A 20,790-nucleotide genomic window follows, 5' to 3' on the forward strand; every position below is an offset into this window, starting at 1 on the left:
ATACCGCTGAATCTTCTCTAACTTTGTCTTGTGTTTAACTAGGTATGGACTCCAGGCTGGAGCTGCATACTCCAGGATTGGTCTTACATAAGTGGTATACAGGGTTCTGAAAGATTCCTTACACAAGTTTCTGAAGGCAGTTCTTATGTTGGCCAGTCTAGCATATGCCGCTGATGATATTCTTTTGATGTGGGCCTCTGGGGACAGGTTCGGTGTGATATCAACCCCCAGATCCTTCTCTCTATTTGATTCTTGCAGGATTTCCCCTCCCAGATGATACCTTGTGTTCAGCCTCCTGCTCCCTTCGCCTAATTTCATCACCTTACACTTTCCAGAGTTGAACTTCAGCAGCCATTTTCTAGACCATTCCTCCAGTTTATCCAGGTCATCCTGTAGTCTCTGTCTATCTTCATCCGTCTTGATTCTTCTCATAATTTTTGCATCATCAGCAAACATCGAGAGGAATGAGTCTATACCCTCTGGAAGATCGTTCACATATATTAGAAACAGGATGGGTCCAAGTACTGAGCCCTGTGGGACTCCGCTGGTGACATCTCGCCACTCTGATGTCTTCCCCCTCACCGTTACTCGCTGTTTCCTGTTGCTTAAGTACTCCCTTATCCACTGGAGCACCTTCCCTTTTACTCCTGCCTGTTGCTCCAACTTTTTTAACAGCCTTTTATGGGGTACTGTGTCGAAGGCTTTTTGGCAATCCAGGAAAATGCAGTCGGCCCACCCTTCTCTTTCCTGCCTAATTTTCGTTGCCTGGTCATAAAATTCTATTAACCCTGTGAGGCACGATTTACCATCTCTGAACCCATGTTGGTGGTGCGTTACAAAGTTATTTCCCTCCAGATGCTCTACGAGCCTTTTCCTCACGATCTTCTCCAGCACCTTGCATGGTATACAAGTTAAGGAAACTGGCCTGTAATTCAGTGCCTCTTGCCTGTCACCCTTTTTGTATATTGGGACCACGTTAGCTGTCTTCCAACTTTCTGGTAAGTCTCCTGTTTCCAGTGACCTGTTATACACCATAGAGAGTGGCACACTTAGTGCTTCTGCACCTTCCTTTAGTATCCATGGTGAGATTCTATCAGGCCCAACAGCCTTTGTCACATCTAGCTCCAGCAGACACCTTTTGACCTCATCACTGGTGAGGTCAAATTCCTCCAAGGTTTCCAAGGTTGCCGCCTCCTCATTTAGTGCAGGGGCTTCTCCTTGTTCTATTGTGAAGACCTCCTGGAATCTCTTGTTGAGTTCTTCACACACCTCCTTGTCATTCTCTGTGTATCTGTTCTCCCCTTTCCGCAGCTTCATCACTTGTTCCTTCACTGCTGTTTTCCTCCTGATATGGCTGTGGAGCAGCTTTGGTTGGGTCTTGGCTTTACTCGCGATGTCATTTTCAAACTGTCTCTCTGCTTCCCTCCTCACTCTGATGTACTCATTTCTGGCCCTCTGGTACCTCTCCCTGCTCTCTGGTGTTCTGTTATTTCTGTAGTTTCTCCATGTTCTTTTACTCAGTTGTTTCGCTACCTTACATTCCTGGTTGAACCATGGGTTTTTCTGTTGTTTTTCGTTTTTCTCCTTTTGGACGGGGATAAACCTGTCTGCAGCTTCCTGGCACTTTTGGGTGACAATATCCATCATGACCTGCACATTCTTGTCTCTAAGTTCTGTTTCCCATGGTATTCCCATTAGGAAGTTCCTCATCTCGTCATATTTTCCTCTTCGGTAATTCAGTCTTTTCCCCTCCACTCCCATCCTTGGATAGGTTATCCCTACCTCCACCAAGTACTCAAAGGTCAGTACACTGTGGTCACTCATTCCTATGGGGGCTTCAACTTTGACTTCCCTTATTTCTGACTCATTTAGGGTGAATATTAAGTCGAGTCTAGCTGGTTCATCATTGCCTCTCATTCTTGTGGGTTCCTTGACATGCTGGCTCAGAAAATTCCTTGTTGCCACTTCCAAGAGTTTAGCACACTTTAGCTGTGTGTGTGTGTGTGTGTGTGTGTGTGTGTGTGTGTGTGGTGGTTGAGTGTGTTCTCCTTCGTCAGAGCTGCGGGTGTTGGTCTCGTGTGTTGCGACACCTATTGGTGTGTGCGGAATCATACTGTGCAGCATTCACATATACACATGTGATGTGTATATGTGAATGTGTATACACATTCACATATACATGTACAGTGAATGTGTATACACATATCTGATGTCTGTGTACACGCTTTTGGTGGGGAGGGGGGGAGGGTTGCTGGCCTGTATTTCATCTAGGAATTATGTATGGTGGGGCCCGGTTTCCGTCGAGTTGGTCTAAGCTCTTGATTGGGACGTCGGGGAAGTGTTTGTTGTGAGTCGGAGTAAATAGACGCTACAGTTAAGGATTGGCGCCTAGTCAATCCTCCCGAGCCAGGATACGAACTCAGGCCAAAGCGCTCGCGAAGCGCGGGTCGAGTGCTTTACCACTGCGCCAAGGGATATTCATGATTATCTGTGCTATATAGACTGTGTAAGAGAGCTGCTCCGGTTTATAATGAGGTATTGAGCACACCACCACCACAGAGGGAATATTGAGCACTCTACCACAGAGGGGGTATTGAGCACTCCACCACAGAGGGAATATTGAGCACTCTACCACAGAGAGGGTATTGAGCACTCCACAGAGAGGGAATTGAGCACACCACCATAGAGTGGGTATGCTACCACAGAGAGGGTATTGAGCACTCCACAGAGAGGGAATTGAGCACACCACCATAGAGTGGGTATGGAGCACTCCACCACAGAGGGGGTATTGAACACTCCACCACAGAGGGGGTATTGAGCACTCCACCAGACGGGTTATTGAGCACTCCACCAGAGGGGTTATTGAGCACTCCACCAGAGGGGTTATTGAGCACTCCATCAGAGGGAATATTGAGCACTCCACCACAGAGGGGGAATTGAGCACTCCACCACAGAGGGTGTATTGAGCACTCCACCATAGAGGTATTGAGCACTTCACCATAGACCGGGTATTGTGCAATCCTTCACAGAGGGGGTATTGAGCACTCCACCACAGAGAGGGTATTGAGCACTCCACCATAGAGGGGGTATTGAGCACTCCACCATAGAGGGGGTATTGAGCACTCCACCATAGAGGAGATATTGAGCACTCCACCATAGACGGGATATTGTGCAATCCACCACAGAGGGGTATTGAGCACACCACCATAGACGGGGGTATTGAGCACTCCACTATAGAGGGGGTATTGAGCACTCCACCATAGAGGTGGTATTAAGCACCTCACCATAGAGGGGGTATTGAGCACCTCACCACAGAGGGGGTATTGAGCACTCCATCATAGAGAGAGTGTTGAGCACTTCACCTCAGGGGGGATATTGAGCACCATCATAGAGGGTATTGAGCACCTCACCGCAGAAAGGGTATTGAGCACCTCACCACATGGGGGTTATTGAGCACCTCGCCACAGAGGGGGTATTTAGCGCTCCACCATAGAGGGGGTATTGAGCACTCCACCATAGAGGGGGTATTGAGCATTCCACCATAGAGGGGTTATTGAGCACTCCACCATAGAGGGGTTATTGAGCACTCCACCATAGAGGGGTTATTGAGCACTCCACCATAGAGGAGGTATTAAGCACTCCACCATAGAGGGGGTATTGAGCACTCCACCATAGAGGGGTTATTGAGCACTCCACCATAGAGGGGTTATTGAGCACTCCACCATAGAGGGGTTATTGAGCACTCCACCATAGAGGGGGGTATTAAGCACTCCACCATAGAGGAGGTATTAAGCACTCCACCATAGAGGGGGTATTGAGCACTCCACCATAGAGGGGTTATTGAGCACTCCACCATAGAGGGGTTATTGAGCACTCCACCATAGAGGGGTTATTGAGCACTCCACCATAGAGGAGGTATTAAGCACTCCACCATAGAGGGGTTATTGAGCACTCCACCATAGAGGGGGGTATTAAGCACTCCACCATAGAGGAGGTATTAAGCACTCCACCATAGAGGGGGTATTGAGCACTCCACCATAGAGGAGGTATTAAGCACTCCACCATAGAGGGGGTATTGAGCACTCCACCATAGAGGGGGTATTGAGCACTCCACCATAGAGGGGACATCAACACAATCTCGTAGACTTGAGACAAAGTGAAATTCACAGCAGTTGCTCCATCTATCATCATTCTATTATGCAGGAAGACCCGCACGTCTATGGCAGAATAGAACCAGTGAAGAGCAGAGGTGCCATAGGCACAATCAGAGAACACTGTATAAACATCAGAGGTCCACGGTTGTTCAACGTCCTCCCAGCGAGCATAAGAAATATTGCCGGAACAACCGTAGACATCAAGAGGAAACTAGATTTATTCCTCCAAGGAGTGCCGGACCAACCAGGCTGTGGTGGGTATGTGGGCCTGCGGGCCGCTCCAAGCAACAGCCTGGTGGACCAAACTCTCACAAGTCAAGCCTGGCCTCGGGCCGGGCTTGGGGAGTAGAAGAACTCCCAGAACCCCATCAACCAGGGTCATCCAATAAGGTTAGCAGACTTCTAGATGTTACCACTACTAGGCTTAGGCTCGGCTACAAGTACCTCTGGCAGTTTGTAACATCTGCTGATGTAGACTTGACTAAATGTAAACTCTGTCAGCAGAACTGTTCACATACTTTGCGTCATTATATAATGGAATGTGAAAAAATCGCGGAATTTAGAGATAACACCATCAAAGAAGTCCAAGATGTGTGTAAGTACTTCATTCATAATGATGTACTGCCGAGAATCCTAGCGAAGTATCCCAATTTTCTTCACTGTAGGTAATGCATGCATGACTGTAAAGCTGCCGCCCAGTTGGGTGGGTGTGGAGCACATGACTGTACAGCTGCCGCCCAGTTGGGTGGGTGTGGAGCACATGACTGTACAGCTGCCGCCCAGTTGGGTGGGTGTGGAGCACGTGACTGTACAGCTGCCGCCCAGTTGGGTGGGTGTGGAGCACATGACTGAAAAGCTGCCGCCCAGTTGGGTGGGTGTGGAGCACATGACTGAAAAGCTGCCGCCCAGTTGGGTGGGTGTGGAGCACATGACTGAAAAGCTGCCGCCCAGTTGGGTGGGTGTGGAGCACATGACTAAAGCTGCCGCCCAGTTGGGTGGGTGTGGAGCACATGACTGTAAAGCTGCCGCCCAGTTGGGTGGGTGTGAAGCAAGACTAGTAACTGTGACTCACCATAGATGTAAAGTGCCTTGTATAGTGACTTGTGAGCCTCTTGTTGAATCACTTGTGACACAAAAAGATTATTTATATGTTTAAATGATTGTCTATATATGTACATATATATGTAACATTAACAATTGTGTAACTAACAATACAAGATTGTGCCTTGCTAAGCTAAACGAACTCTGTGGTTCAGTTCCTGAACCCATTATGTGCCTCTGTAACCCGCTCCACCACCGCCCACGGGATGGGTATGGGGTGCATAATAAAGAAAGAAATTTAATTCACTGTGGCACCAGTGTCTTTGCTGTGGGGTGCCTGAGAACACCTGTGGTTGATGCCCCCACATTATGGGGTGAGCAGGGGGTAAAGGTTCCCCCCCCCCTGGGGGTATATTACGGTATGCGAAAATAAAGTTTAGTTTTAATGCACATTTATTCTGTCCTGCCAAGTATATTAGTAGATGCTGGATCCACCGTCTTGGATCTTAGTGTGGTGAGATGGACAGCTGTCACTGGAGTAAGAGGCGTTTAGCCTATGTACTGTGGGATGAAGACGCTCCAGAAAATGATTAACAGAAAACGGAGATAGGCAGTAAGGTAAACAGTAGAGGAGTTAGAGAATATAACAACACGTAGCTCAGTAGACAAGGGCCAGGAGGTCAACGAATGAGGAAGAAGGCGCATAATAACTACAGGTGATAGAAGGGGAACATTAACAGATACAACACGAGCTAGGAAGGGTAGGGTACTCTCAGGAGAGAGCGCCAAGCCTTTCAGGAGAGAGCGCCAAGCCTTTCAGGAGAGAGCGCCAAGCCTTTCAGGAGAGAGCGCCAAGCCTCTCATGGAATTTATTTAATGATCGTGTGTGAGAGGCAAGACTTGCCATCCCTGAACCCATACTGGTGATGTGGGCAACCCATCCTCCGAATTGACAGTACGATTTAATACTAAGTGTAATAAGTACACTTTCTTACTGTCATAAACAGTGCATAACTGCACTTATGGGGCTGCTACATTTACCCAACTCCCTCCCCCGATTTAATTCTCCTCGTTTTCTGTTAAGACACTCAAAATTTTAGGATGAAGTTTTCAATTTCAATTTGCAATACACAAGTTTTAAATATCAGGAATTTCTTTTTCAGGTTTATTAAACAATATAGATTTTATACAAAATTTTAAAATATCCTAATTTCTTTTCAATTTATTGAAATATTTTAGTTTTGTTTTATTAATTTTATAAAACTATAATATCAATATAACTATAGGTTAAGTACTCATTGTAATTAAGAAGCAATAAAATTATTATCTTCAAAAACTAAGACGGTTAGGTGAGGTCGTGGTTTTCTATTAAGTTTTTCAGGTAAACTCAAATATTCACAATATATTTGACAGTACGATTTAATACTAAGTGAAAATAAGTACAATTCCTAACTGCTATGAATAGTACATAATTGCACTTATTTGTCTTCTTACATTTACCACCCCATTTTTGGAGGACGGGCTGGATGTGTGACAGTTCTTTCGCTCCAGTTGTTCTCCTAGTTTGTTTATTTTGTTCGAACAATCTTCTCCATCGTATGGTACGGAGAGAAGACTACACTGGCCTGTAGTTCAGTGCTACAGACCAGTGTCCTGCAGCACTGAACTTCAGTGTGTGTGTGTTAACCTTGAGAATCAGTGAGCCAATGAGAGTGTAAACTTGCACGGACTTTAGATAACATTGTGGGAGGAGACGACGACGCCGCGCGGCGGGTCGTACGCTGGCAGCGGTCAAGGTACGGCAGCTGGAGTGTGTTTACAGCTTCCGGCTTGGTTATGGAAGCCCATCCACCCCCCCTCAACCACACACTTTCTCTCACTCTCCCACACATATACCATTACAGGTTAAATGTATTTAGGGAATCGGTTGTTTGGCGCGCCACGATGCTGGCTTTTTGCGGCAGTTACTCCTTGCCGCGTGATCCTGAAAAATCGCTCTGCTGTCTGCTGCTCCGGCGCGAAAAAAAAAATATAAAAAAATAGGCGCCCCGCGCGCAGACGCCTCTGTGAAATCCTGACAACTTTAGCAAATGAAAACGAATAAAAACAGACGGAGATTTCTTTCTGAGCTACACTGATAGATGATCATAGGTGAGGCATGAAAAAGGGGGGATAATTCTATTCAGCTCCTTGTAAAGTCTATCTGGCATGAAATCCCCGGCCGGTACACAAGCAGGAGGAGCGGCCTCTTAAGCTGCCCGTCGCACCCACCCACAAAAAAGAAATCTTGATATATCGTCAGGGGCCGTTGGCGTATATGGCGAGCTTTGGCGACCCCTGCCACGGCCTGCCTTTCCCCATGATGAATCCCCCCATGATGTGTACCCCCCAGCCATGGCCTGCCCCCCATGGTGTACACCCCCTCAAGCCATGGCCTGCCCCATGGTGTACCCCCCAACCACGGCCTGCCTTCCCTCCCCCCATGATGAATCCCCCCAGCCACGGCCTGCCTTCCCCCCCATGATGAATTCCCCCAGCCACGGCCTGCCCCCATAGTGTACCCCCGCTGCCAGGAAGTTGCCAGGACCTAGACGTTGCCATAGGGAGGGAGAAGAAATCGTTGCCATGTTTTCGAGCGTAACACGTGTGTTGTTCTCGTCCTCACAGGGAGAAGGAGGAGAACTTGGAGCGCAGGTTCGAGCTGCTGAACAGGGAGCTGCGAGCCATCCTGGCCATCGAGGGTGAGTACTCCTCTCATCACCTGTAATGACCTGTAATGACTCTCCATGCTACTATTACCATGTCTCCCCCAGGTGCACCTGTACAGGTGCTGTACGTGCCGCCTCCAGGTACACCCCCACACCTGCCACACCGGCAGGTATACAGCCTCCAACATCTACACCCACACCTAGAGCCACAGCCACACCTAGAGCCACAGCCACAACTAGAGCCACACCCACACCTAGAGCCACAGCCACACCTAGAGCCACAGCTACACCTAGAGCCACAGCTACACCTAGAGCCACAGCCACACCTAGAGCCACAGCCACAACTAGAGCTACACCTAGAGCCACAGCTACACCTAGAGCCACAGTCACACCTAGAGCCACAGCCACAACTAGAGCCACAGCCACACCTAGAGCCACAGCCACACCTAGAGCTACACCTAGAGCCACAGCTACACCTAGAGCCACAGCTACACCTAGAGCCACAGCCACACCTAGAGCCACAGCCACACCTAGAGCCACAGCCACACCTAGAGCTACACCTAGAGCCACAACCACAACTAGAGCCACAGCCACACCTAGAGCCACAGCCACAAATAGAGCCACAGCCACACCTAGAGCCACAGCCACACCTAGAGCCACAGCCACACCCAGAGCCACAGCCACACCTAGAGCCACAGCCACACCTAGAGCCACAGCTACACCTAGAGCCACAGCCACACCTAGAGCCACAGCCACACCTAGAGCCACAGCCACACCTAGAGCCACAGCCACACCTAGAGCCACAGCCACACCTAGAGCCACAGCCACACCTAGAGCCACAGCCACACCTAGAGCCACAGCCACACCTAGAGCCACAGCCACACCCAGAGCCACAGCCACACCTAGAGCCACACCTACACCTAGAGCCACACCTACACCTAGAGCCACACCTACACCTAGAGCCACACCTACACCTAGAGCCACAGCCACACCCAGAGCCACAGCCACACCCAGAGCCACACCTACACCTAGAGCCACAGCTACACCTAGAGCCACAGCCACACCTAGAGCCACACCCACACCTAGAGCCACACCCACACCTAGAGCTACAGCTACACCTAGAGCCACACCCACACCTAGAGCCTCAGCCACACCTAGAGCTACACCCACACCTAGAGCCACAGCTACACCCAGAGCCACACCCAGAGCCACACCCACACCCAGAGCCACACCCACACCTAGAGCCACAGCTACACCCAGAGCCACACCTTGAGCCACACCCAAACCTAGAGCCACAGCTACAGCCAGAGCCACACCCAGAGCCACACCCACACCCAGAGCCACACCCACACCCAGAGCCACACCCACACCTAGAGCCACAGCTACACCCAGAGCCACACCCAGAGCCACACCCACACCCAGAGCCACACCCAGAGCCACAGCCACACCCACACCCAGAGCCACACCCACACCCAGACCCACACCCACACCCAGAGCCACACCCAGAGCCACACCCAGAGCCACACCCACACCCACACCTCTCGGCCCTCTCCAAGCAACAGCTTGGATACTTATTTATATCAGTTTATTATGTAATAATATATTCAATAGATTATTATAATCTATTATTAAATCAGCTTAATATATCAAGAGTAAGAGGAAAACGCCTGAGAGAATATAATCACCCGTGGCTTAATAGACAGTGTCAAGAGGCAAAGATATGAAGCAGGAGAGAATAGACGGAATACAGAGGTCAACGGACAGAGGAAGACAGGAATAGATGCAACAGGACTTACAACGAATATATAAATATAAGAAGAGTATCGGAAATAAATTCCGATGATATTGCTGTCAAAGCAGTAACAACCATAACTGTCACCTGGTCGTGTTAGAAGGAAAATGACAGTGAACAACCAAGTGGCAAGATAATGAAAAAAATGAGTGGGGATATATAGAAAGTGACAAGGAAAATTGTGAGGTACTGAACGCCAGTTTCCATGGAGTGTTCACAACCGAGCCTGAGCAGCTCCCGGGGTTGGAAGACGGTATGACCCTAGATGAGAGAGTAACTAATATTGAGGTATCGGCAGAGGAGGTCAAGAAACTATCACTTAAACTAAAAGCTGTTTGAACCAGACAAAGTATCCCCGTGGATACTTAAAGAAGCAGCGCAGGCCCTCAGCGTGCCTCTAGCAAAGATTTGTAATGAGTCACTTAGAAAGGGAGAGTTGCCAAGCTGCTAGAAGAGGGCAAATGTAGTACCAATTTTCAAGAAAGGAGATAGGGAAGAGGCACATAACTACAGACCAGTATCACATACAAGTATCCCCTGCAAGGTACTTGAAAAAATAGTCAGGTTAAGACTAGTTGCACACCAAGAGAACATTAGGTTTGTAAACAAACACCAACATGGGTTCAGAGAAGGGAAATCATGCCTTAGGAGCCTACTGGAGTTCTATGACAAAGTAACAAGAATAAGGCATGACAGAGAAGGATGGGAAGATGGTATATTTCTGGATTGCAATAAAGCCTTTGACACAGTACCTCACAAGAGTTTGCTATACAAACCTGAGAGGCAGGAAGCAGTAAGCATAAATTACTAAAAGTTAATAAGGAATTACCCAACAGTCAGGAGCCAGAGAGTAACAATCAGGGGGCGAGAAGTTGGACTGGTGAACAGTAACGAGTGAAGTACCTCAAGGGTCGATGTTGGGACCAATTCTGTTTCTCATGTACGTAAATGACTTGTCTACAGGAGTTGAGTCTTTCCTGTCGGGAGGGAGCCGGTCGGCCGAGCGGACAGCACACTGGACTTGTGATCCTGGGTTCGATCCCAGGCGCTGGCGAGAAACAATGGGCAGAGTTTCTTTCATCCTATGTCCCTGTTACCTAGCAGTAAAATAGGTACCTGGGTGTTAGTCAGCTGTCACGGGCTGCTTCCTGGGGGTGGAGGCCTGGTCAAGGACCGGGCCGCGGGGACACTAAAGCCCCGAAATCATCTCAAGATAACCTCAAGAATCAAGTCAGGAGCCAGAGAGTAACAGTCAAGGGGCGAGAAGTCGGACTGGTGAACAGTAACGAGTGGAGTACCTCAAGGATCGATGTTGGGACCAATTCTATTTCTCGTGTACGTAAATGACTTGTCTACAGGAGTTGAGTCGTGTCGATGTTTGCAAATGATACAAAATTAATGAGAAGAGTTGTGACAGACGAGTGTGGAATTCTCCAAGTTGCTGAGTTGCAGATGACCGAATAAATGGCTACTGAAGTTCAATACACAGTGCAATGTGATGGAAATAGCAACAGGTGGCAGAAGCTAAACTATTGATTAATGGGAGCCCATTAATCGATAGTTTAGCTTACGGATCTTTTGTCTAGTCGGGTGTAGTTGGGTATATAATCCCAAACCCTTATGTCCTGTGTATTTCCTTGTTAATGTGCTCAAACACGGAAACGTTAGGAATTTTTGTTAAATGTTCCCAGTGAAAACTTGCGCCCATATATATATATATATAATATGTCGTACCTAGTAGCCAGAACGCACTTCTCAGCCTACTATGCAAGGCCCGATTTGCCTAATAGGCCAAGTTTTCCTGAATTAATATATTTTCTCGAATTTTTTTCTTATGAAATGATAAAGCTAAACATTTCATTATATATGAGGTCAATTTTTTTATTGGAGTTAAAATTAACATAGATATATGACCGAACCTAACCAACCCTACCTAACCTAACCTATCTTTATCGGTTAGGTTAGGTTAGGTAGCAGAAAAAGTTAGGTTAGGTTAGGTAGGTTAGGTAGTCGAAAAACAATTAATTCATGAAAACTTGGCTTATTAGGCAAATCGGGCCTTGCATAGTAGGCTGAAAAGTGAGTTCTGGCTACTAGGTACGACATATATATATATATATATATATATATATATATATATATATATATATATATATATATATATATATATATATATATATATAATACACATCCACCCATCATGTACTGAGTTCAGCACGCGAGTATCAAAGATGTTTTTGTGTGTGGTATGTGCGGGCGTGCGCGAGCGTACGGGTGCGGGCCTCTGCACCTTCAGCTCTTCACCAACTAATCGGATTACCACCGGGTTGGCTTTAATGCCAGGAAAACACACTACCCGCCGCCGCCACCACCGCCGCCGCCGCCGCCGCCGCCACCACCGCCGCCGCCGCCGCCGCCGCCGCCGCCGCCGCAGTTCCCGCTCTTTACCATCGTAGTTACCACCGCTGCTGCCGGAGTCTCCACCACCACCCGCCACCCCGCCATCACCACAATCACCACCACCCCGCCGCCGCCGCCGCCGCCGTCGCCGCCGCAGTTCCCGCTCTTTACCATCGTAGTTACCACCGCTGCTGCCGGAGTCTCCACCACCACCCGCCACCCCGCCATCACCACAATCACCACCACCCCGCCATCACCACAATCACCGCCACCCCGCCATCACCACAATCACCGCCACCCCGCCATCACCACAATCACCACCACCCCGCCATCACCACAATCACCACCACCCCGCCATCACCACAATCACCGCCACCCCGCCATCACCACAATCACCGCCACCCCGCCATCACCACAATCACCGCCATAGCCCGGTTACACTAATATCACACAAATAAACGTGAAACAAGTTACTAGGCGTCAACTCCCCAGTTCGATGGAGAACAGTGAACATCGCGACCCAGATCAACGTGGATTTAGAGCAGGAAGATCAGTCTTTGGCAGTTACTCCTCCACTAGGACCCCTGAAGCATTAGAACAACAAAATGTAGATATTTTGTATACAGGGATTGTGGCAAAGGGCAGGTGATAAGTGCCACCATGGCACTTGGGCACCATAACATGAGGTCCACCGGGATAACGGGTATAGTAGGGTAATGAATATTCAATTTGCTGTCAAACAGAATGCAAAGAGTATCTGTCAATCAAACACAATCAACTGTCAATCAAACACAATCAACTGTCAATCAAACACAATCAACTGTCAATCAAACACAATCAAGTCCAAGCACATTAACAAGCGCTGTACTCGTGGACTCTGTTCTTACGCCACTTTCCTCATTGGTATATCAGATGTAGACAAAAATACAAGGCACAGTTTCCCTTGCAGACGATACAAAAATCAACATGCATATTATGTCTTTTGGAAGTGTGAGAAAACTGCAAGCCGATGTAAATAGTCTTCGACTGGGCAAGAGAAAATAACATGATGTATTTTATACCGGAACAAAAAGGGAACTCGTTAAAAAACTACACCAGTTCCTGTAGAAATTCCCGGACCAGCAGAGTTGTAATGAATATGTGGGTCTGCGAGCCGCTGTAAGCGACAGTCTGTTGGATCCAGTTAACACAAGGCTGGCCCCAAGGCAGGTCTTGGGGAGCAACAGTACTCCCGGAACCTACTCCAGGTGTACTCTACAACCCCTTGCTATAATCTTTTAACTTCTCACGAGAAACGGGCGAACTGCCTGAAATTTGGAAAGTGGCTAAGATGATATCTATGTATAAGACAGAAGACATGCGCAACTGAACTACACACAAGTATTCCCTGTAAGATATTAAACACATTAATATAAGTCTCATAAAACACTTAAGAAATATTCATCATATTTCCAAGCATCAACAAGGATTCAACGAGGGGAAAGTTCAGCTTGACGAGCTTATTAAGAGTTCTGTGTCATCTTGTCTTAAGACAAAATGACAACAATCAAACAAGAGAGCAGACTGCATTTTCCTGGACTGCCAGAAAGCTATGGACACTCCCGCCAAACACACACCGAAACTACGACGTTGGTACAACGTTCGAACAAGTTTTAACACCACCTAACCAGTTATAACAACCAATATAGCAAGTTGTAACAACGTTCTAATACGTCATAAACACGTTAAGCCAAGATGTAACAACTTTATTACAAGTTGTAACAAGCGGAAAATAGAGACAGTTACGGTTTGTGTTTCCAGCTGTCCCTCACCAGCGGCTGCTATGCAAGTAAGACAACAGGCTGGTGTATCAGGAAGAGCGGTCAAATGGATAAGGGAGTACCTTTGACAAGTCATAGGGAGAGGTAATGAGGGGAGTACCTGTAAGGTGGGTACTAGAGCCCGTACTGTTCCTAATGTATCTTGAGATGATTTCGGGGCTTTAGTGTCCCCGCGGCCCGGTCCTCGACCAGGCCGCGAAATCACCACCAGGCCTGCTTCCCCAGGAAGCAGCCCGTGACAGCTGACTAACACCCAGGTACCTATTTTACTGCTAGGTAACAGGGGCATAGGGTGAAAGAAACTCTGCCCATTGTTTCTCGCCGGCGCCCGGGATCGAACCCGGAACCACAGGATCACTAGTCCAGTGTGCTGTCCGCTCGGCCGACCGGCTCCCTGGGTCAACATGACAACGACGGGTTATAAAGGGGATTGACAAAGTAAATATAGAAGCAATGTTCAAATGAAGGAACAGAAGAACGAGAGGACATAATTGGAAACTGGGAACACAGGCGAGTCATATCCCGCCAAACACACACCGAAACTAAGACGTTACTACAACGTTCAAACAAGTTTTAACAGCTCCTTTAACAGGGGAGCCGGTCGGCCGAGCGGACAGCACGCTGGACTTGTGATCCCGTGGTCCTGGGTTCGATCCCAGGCGCCGGCGAGAAACAATGGGCAGAGTTTCTTTCACCCTATGCCCCTGTTACCTAGCAGTAAAATAGGTACCTGGGTGTTAGTCAGCTGTCACGGGCTGCTTCCTGGGGGTGGAGGCCTGGTCGAGGACCGGGCCGCGGGGACACTAAAGCCCCGAAATCATCTCAAGATAACCTCCTAACCAGTTATAACAACCAATATAGCAAGTTGTAACAACGTTCTTATACGTCATAAACATGTTAAGCCAAGATGTAACAACTTTATTTCAAGTTGTAACAAGCGGAAAATAGAGACAATTTCGGGTTGTGTTTCCACGGAGAGATGTCAGAATGAACTTTTTTAGAGTCGTAAATAAGTGGAACGGACAATATGAGGAGAGTTATCGATGCCAATTTGACACACAGTTTTAAAAAATAAATCATAATTAGTTTGGTCGGGGGACAGGCAGCCTGGATATATATGTTAGCTCTATACCGAGGTCTCCCTCCCCCCCCATCCCAGGTCGAACTATTGATGCAACTCCACAACAGCTGACTAACTCCCGGATACCTATTTACTGCTAGGTGAAGAGAGATATTAGGTGAAAGGAAATGCGCCCAACCATTTCTGTCCCGCCCGGGCTTCGAACCCGGGATTGCCGATTGCGAGTCTAGAACGAACTCAACTGTATTACCAAGTCCCGTGATGAGAAAAATAAGTGAAATGAGTCGCATCATTGACCTAATGAGGGTGGTGAGGCGGGACTTAGGAGCAGATGCTCGACGCTACAAGCACAACTAGGTGAGTACACACACAGGGGTCATTGCTTCTCACAACCAGCGGCGAGGGCGTGGGAGCTGAAGCTCGACCCTATAGGCACAAACGAGTACGCGCACACGCACGCGCGGTGCACACAATGTAGATATGATAGAGCCCAGTAGGCTCAGGAATTTGTACACCAGTTGATTGATAGTTGAGAGGCGGGACTAGAGAGCCAGAGCTCAACCCCCGCAAACACACACAGCTGAGAAGCGGTCCCGAAGAGCAGAGCTCAAACCCCACAAGCAGAACTAGGTGAGTACAACTAGGGGAGCGCGCGCGAACAAACACAAACACACACACACACACACACACACACACACACACACACACACACACACACACACACACACACACACACACTCACTCACTCACTCACTCACTTTTTCAGACATCCCTGTGTACAGGAGTCGTAGCAGATGTGTGGAAAAAGGCTAACATAGTTCCAATCTACAAAAGTGGCAGCAGGGAAGACCTTAAATATAGACCTGTATCATTGACAAGTGTAATAGTCAAAATATTGAAAAAAAAAATAATAAAAACTAAATGGGTAGAACACCTGGAGAGAAATGATATAATATCAGACAGACAGTATGGTTTTCGGTCTGGAAGATCCTGTGTATCGAATTAACTCAGTTTCTATGATCGAGCCACAGAGATTTTATAGGAAAGAGATGGTTGGGTTGACTGCATCTATCTGGACCTAAAAAAAAGGCTTTCGACAGAGTCCCGCATAACAGGTTGTTCTGGAAATTGGAAAATATTGGAGGAGTGACAGGTAAGCTTCTAACATGGATGACAAATTTTCTGACATTGAAAAATGAGGGCAGTAATCAGAGGCAATGTATCGGACTGGAGAAATGTCACAAGTGGAGTACCACAGGGTTCAGTTCTTGCACCGGTGATGTTCATTGTCTACATAAATGATCTACCAGATAGTATACCGAATTATATGAACATGTTTGCTGATGATGCTAAGATAATACGGAAGATAAGAAACTTAGATGATTGTAATGCCTTTCAAGAAGACCTGGACAAAATTAGTATATGGAGCACCAATTGGCAAATGGAATTTAATGTGAATAAATGCCATGTTATGGAATGTGGAATAGGAGAACATAGACCCCACACAACCTATAAATTATGTGAGAAATCTTTAAAGAATTCTGATAAAGAAAGAGATCTAGGGGTGGTTCTAGATAGAAAACTATCACCTGAGGACCACATAAAGAACGTTGTGCGAAGAGCCTCTGCCACGCTTTCTAACTTCAGAATTGCTTTTAAATACATGGATGGCGAAATACTAAAGAAATTGTTCACGACTTTTGTTAGGCCAAAGCTAGAATATGCAGCGGTTGTGTGGTGCCCATATTTTAAGAAGCACATCAACAAACTGGAAAAGGTGCAAAGACATGCTACTAAGTGGCTCCCAGAACTGAAGGGCAAGAGCTACGAAGAGAGGTTGCAGGCATTAAATATGCCAAAACTAGAAGACAGAAGAAAAAGAGGTGATATGATCACTACGTACACAATAGTAACATGAATTCATAAAATTGATAGGGAAGATTTCCTGAGACCTGGAACTTCAAGGACAAGAGGTCATAGATTTAAACCATGTATAGATTTATTAAACGTAGATTTATAACTAACTAAACAAAGATGCCGAAGAAATATAAGAAAATTCACTTTCGCAGAGTAGTAGACGGTTGGAACAACTGAGAAGGTGGTGGAGGCCAAGACCGTCAGTAGTTTCAAAGCGTTATATGACAGAGTGCTGGGAAGACGGGACACCACGAGCGTAGCTCTCATCCTGTAACTACACTTAGGTAATTACACACTCACACTCACACTCACACACACACACACACACACACACACACACACACACACACACACACACACAGACACAGACGCAGACACACACACAGACACAGACACACACACACACAGACACACACACACTCTCTCTCACACACACACACACACACACACACACACACACACACACACACACACACACACACCTACACACACACACACACACACACACACACACACACACACACACACACACACACACACACACACACACACACACACAATAATAGTCCCCCCCACACTACATTACCCACCGGCCGATGCACCATAAATATAATACATTTGGTCCGTCGCCCGTCGGTTATACACGAGAGCAGTGATATAAATTAATCACAAAAAGTATTGTTTATTCAGGTGCTGGCCAATAAACCGATTCATTGATATCAAATGGCAGTTGACACCAGAGGCCATTTCAATTTCAAATCGTGATACAATAGATTTGCGCTTTCCATTTTGTGATTTGAATGCCATTAAAAAGGACAGGTGTGCACTTTTGTGTGTGTGTGCAAATTTGATGAGTTTTGTTTTGTTTTGTTCAGTATTTTGTGTGTGTGCGTGAGTACGTACGCGTGTGTGCGCGCGCGTGCGGTCATCTGGTTGTTCCTTACAAAATAGGACTTAAGCTCTTGTACCCGGCCTTTCCAACGGAGTGGTAGTCTAATGGGATGGCTACCGGCCTGTAGTTAACAAAGTTGTGAACATTTTCTCTTTTATCCACACTGCCATTTTCCCATATTTTGTATGTCTCTGCTGTGTCTCCTCTCTCTCTCTCTCTCTCTCCTCGTTACGTCTAGCTCACTCTAACCTTTCTTAGTATCTCATCCCACGGGCCTAAGACGGGTCTTGTTTCAAAACTGTCTCATCAAGTTTCTCGTGTGCACTTATATATAGAAATTGGGGCTAAACGCTGGCGTTGCATATTTTAAAAGGTGTCTCACGTACGTGTTGTAGTGTTTTGTTTGCTTCCCTGTTGATATCGAGAATGGTATATTGTTTGCCAGCTTAGCGGTTATCGCTCACGTTATCCTGTTTGTTTGCCTCTGTGGTAAGACTTTTACCATGTAGAATGTGGTGATGGGGACCGATGGTAGTGGTGATTGAAATTGAACTTGAAATAAGTTTATTGAGGTAAAATACACACAAAGGGATGAGTAGCTCAAGCTATTCTCACCCCCGTTCAGTACAACGTGTTAATACATACATATAAACACATCACAAACAATAAACATTTTACCAAACATTCTGAGAGATAAACATCTACATTTCCTATAGTGGTGATGGTAGGTGGGAGATGTGTGGTGGGTGGGTGAGGGAGGGTCGTAGAGGGAGGGGGGTGAGGGAGGGTCGAAGAGGGAGGGGGGTGAGGGAGGGTCGTTGAACGGGGGGGGGGAGGGGGGTAATGGTGGTGTTATCAGGAGCGCAGTGGTCTACACGAGGAGTGACCAGTCCTTATCTCTGGTGCCAGCCTCGCCCCCGCCTCCCACGCCCCCCTACTGAGGGAGCGTGTTCTTGTGTGGACCCGTGTCCCTCTCCACCCCCCCCTCTCCACCCCCCCCTCTCCACCCACACACACACACACACACACACACACACACACACACACACACACACACACACACACGCACGCACGCACGCACGTACACGGTTCAATAGACAAGGTCAAGAAGCTAAAAGGAAAAGCAGGAGAGAATGGCGACTATGCACTGGTCAATGGGCAGAATAATATGGGAGTGGATGCACTATGCTAGAAATGTTGACATCAGTATAAGAAGAATATCACAAAGAAACAATGAAAACTCCCACATAGTCATTCATGATGGTAAATGGCTCTGAACGACCAACTGTTCCTCCCTCTTAGTCCCTCCTTCCTCCTTACCCCTTCCCTCCCTCCCCCCCCCTGTTTCCCCCTCCCTTCCCCCTTGCTTCCCCTCCCTTCCCCCTTGCTTCCCTTCCCCCTTGCTTCCCCTTGCTTCCCCTCCTTTCCCCCTTGCTTCCCCTCCTTTCCCCCTTGCTTCTCCTCCCTTCCCCCGTCTCCCAGAAAGTATATTGTTAAGAAGCACAGGAACAATTCTATGGTTCTCTCAGAATACATATTATTACGATCACTACAAACCGCAGGGCATTCACAAACATATATATATATATATATATATATATATATATATATATATATATATATATATATATATATATATATATATATATATATATCACTTGACTCTATGAAAATGGGATCCTGTCCTGAGAGTGAATCCATTACCAGGAGCAACAACAGCCCCGTGGAACAACCTGGATAGTTACCTAGATATTTGTGATGGTCTGAAAGCATATTACGTGTTCCAGTAATGGTCTGCTCCTAAACTGGCAAGTGAACCTTTGTCCTAAACACACATTATTCTCAAGTTATACCTTTATTGTATTATAAATCGTTGGTAAATATGAAAAGTGTACGCTGAAAATGGTTTCTTAGAAACAGTCTGAAGAATTTAGTTTTTTTTGTAAACGAAATTTTAGGGTACACTTAAATACATACACATTACTGATTTTCTCAATAATTGTGTAGTTGGTCCGAATTTATTACCCCAAGCGGATTGTAAGTTCTTGTATATAAATAAATAAATAAATTTCCTCCCCGTGGAAGGGTTGTAAAATTGCTTGATGTGTTCATACATGTTAATAATTCTTAAAGCATTTATCTTAGGGGCCTAGGTCTTGCCCCGACCAGCCTATGTCCGTCCCATACCCCAGACCATTCCTCCCTGCAAATTTGGGTGAGGCTAGCCCCCAGCATATGACCTCCAGTTTTGGACAGACTGACTTACACTCTCTTATAGATATAAATTAGAATATTGCGTGTAGATAGGCCTAGATTAGGTTACGTCAGGTGTTAAGGTTCTGTAATTATGAGTATTTGCATGAGGTAGGTGAAGCCTTTTGAGAGCCAACGCTCCTACTCTGGAACAGAGCGAAGCAATATGTTGAAGACAAGATCTAATGTTATCAGTCGAGTCGTGTGTGGAAAATGTTTCTCATTCATAAGCAGGAAGTTTGGCGGCGTTAATCCCGCCGCCAAACTTCCTGCTTGTGAATGAGAAACACTTCACACACGACTCTCAACTGTTGATGAATCGAACCCTTGCTCTCAACTGTTGATGAATCGAACCCTTCCTCTCAACTGTTGATGAATCGAACCTTTCCTCTCAACTGTTGATGAATCGAACCCTTCCTCTCAACTGTTGATGAATCGAACCTTTCCTCTCAACTGTTGATGAATCGAACCCTTCCTCTCAACTGTTGATGAATCGAACCCTTCCTCTCAACTGTTGATGAATCGAACCCTTCTCGAACATTGCTTCTGTTTCTTGCCATGCACACAACTATAAATGCTTCACCTACGGCCTACAAGTACAGGTAAAGGCCAACAGCACCTATGCACCTAACCTGATCTAGGCCTACCTGTACACCAAATTCTAATATATAATAATGTTTGATTATAATTAAGTATTGATTTTGAATTCATAGTTTGTTCAAATGTATTACT

General features: G+C 46.8%; 1 protein-coding gene across 1 annotated transcript in view; it reads left to right on the forward strand.

Annotated features, from left to right (window-relative positions):
* Ehbp1 (Eps15 homology domain containing protein-binding protein 1) overlaps positions 1-20,790 on the forward strand; it is a 380,163-nt gene that overhangs the window by 238,587 nt on the left and 120,786 nt on the right. The window contains exon 25 of the mRNA XM_069334860.1: positions 7,863-7,936. Coding sequence (XP_069190961.1) covers positions 7,863-7,936 — 74 coding nt within the window. The remainder of the gene's footprint in view (positions 1-7,862; positions 7,937-20,790) is intronic.

This window comes from Procambarus clarkii, chromosome 32 (assembly GCF_040958095.1).
Source record: "Procambarus clarkii isolate CNS0578487 chromosome 32, FALCON_Pclarkii_2.0, whole genome shotgun sequence".
Taxonomy (NCBI): domain Eukaryota; kingdom Metazoa; phylum Arthropoda; class Malacostraca; order Decapoda; family Cambaridae; genus Procambarus; species Procambarus clarkii.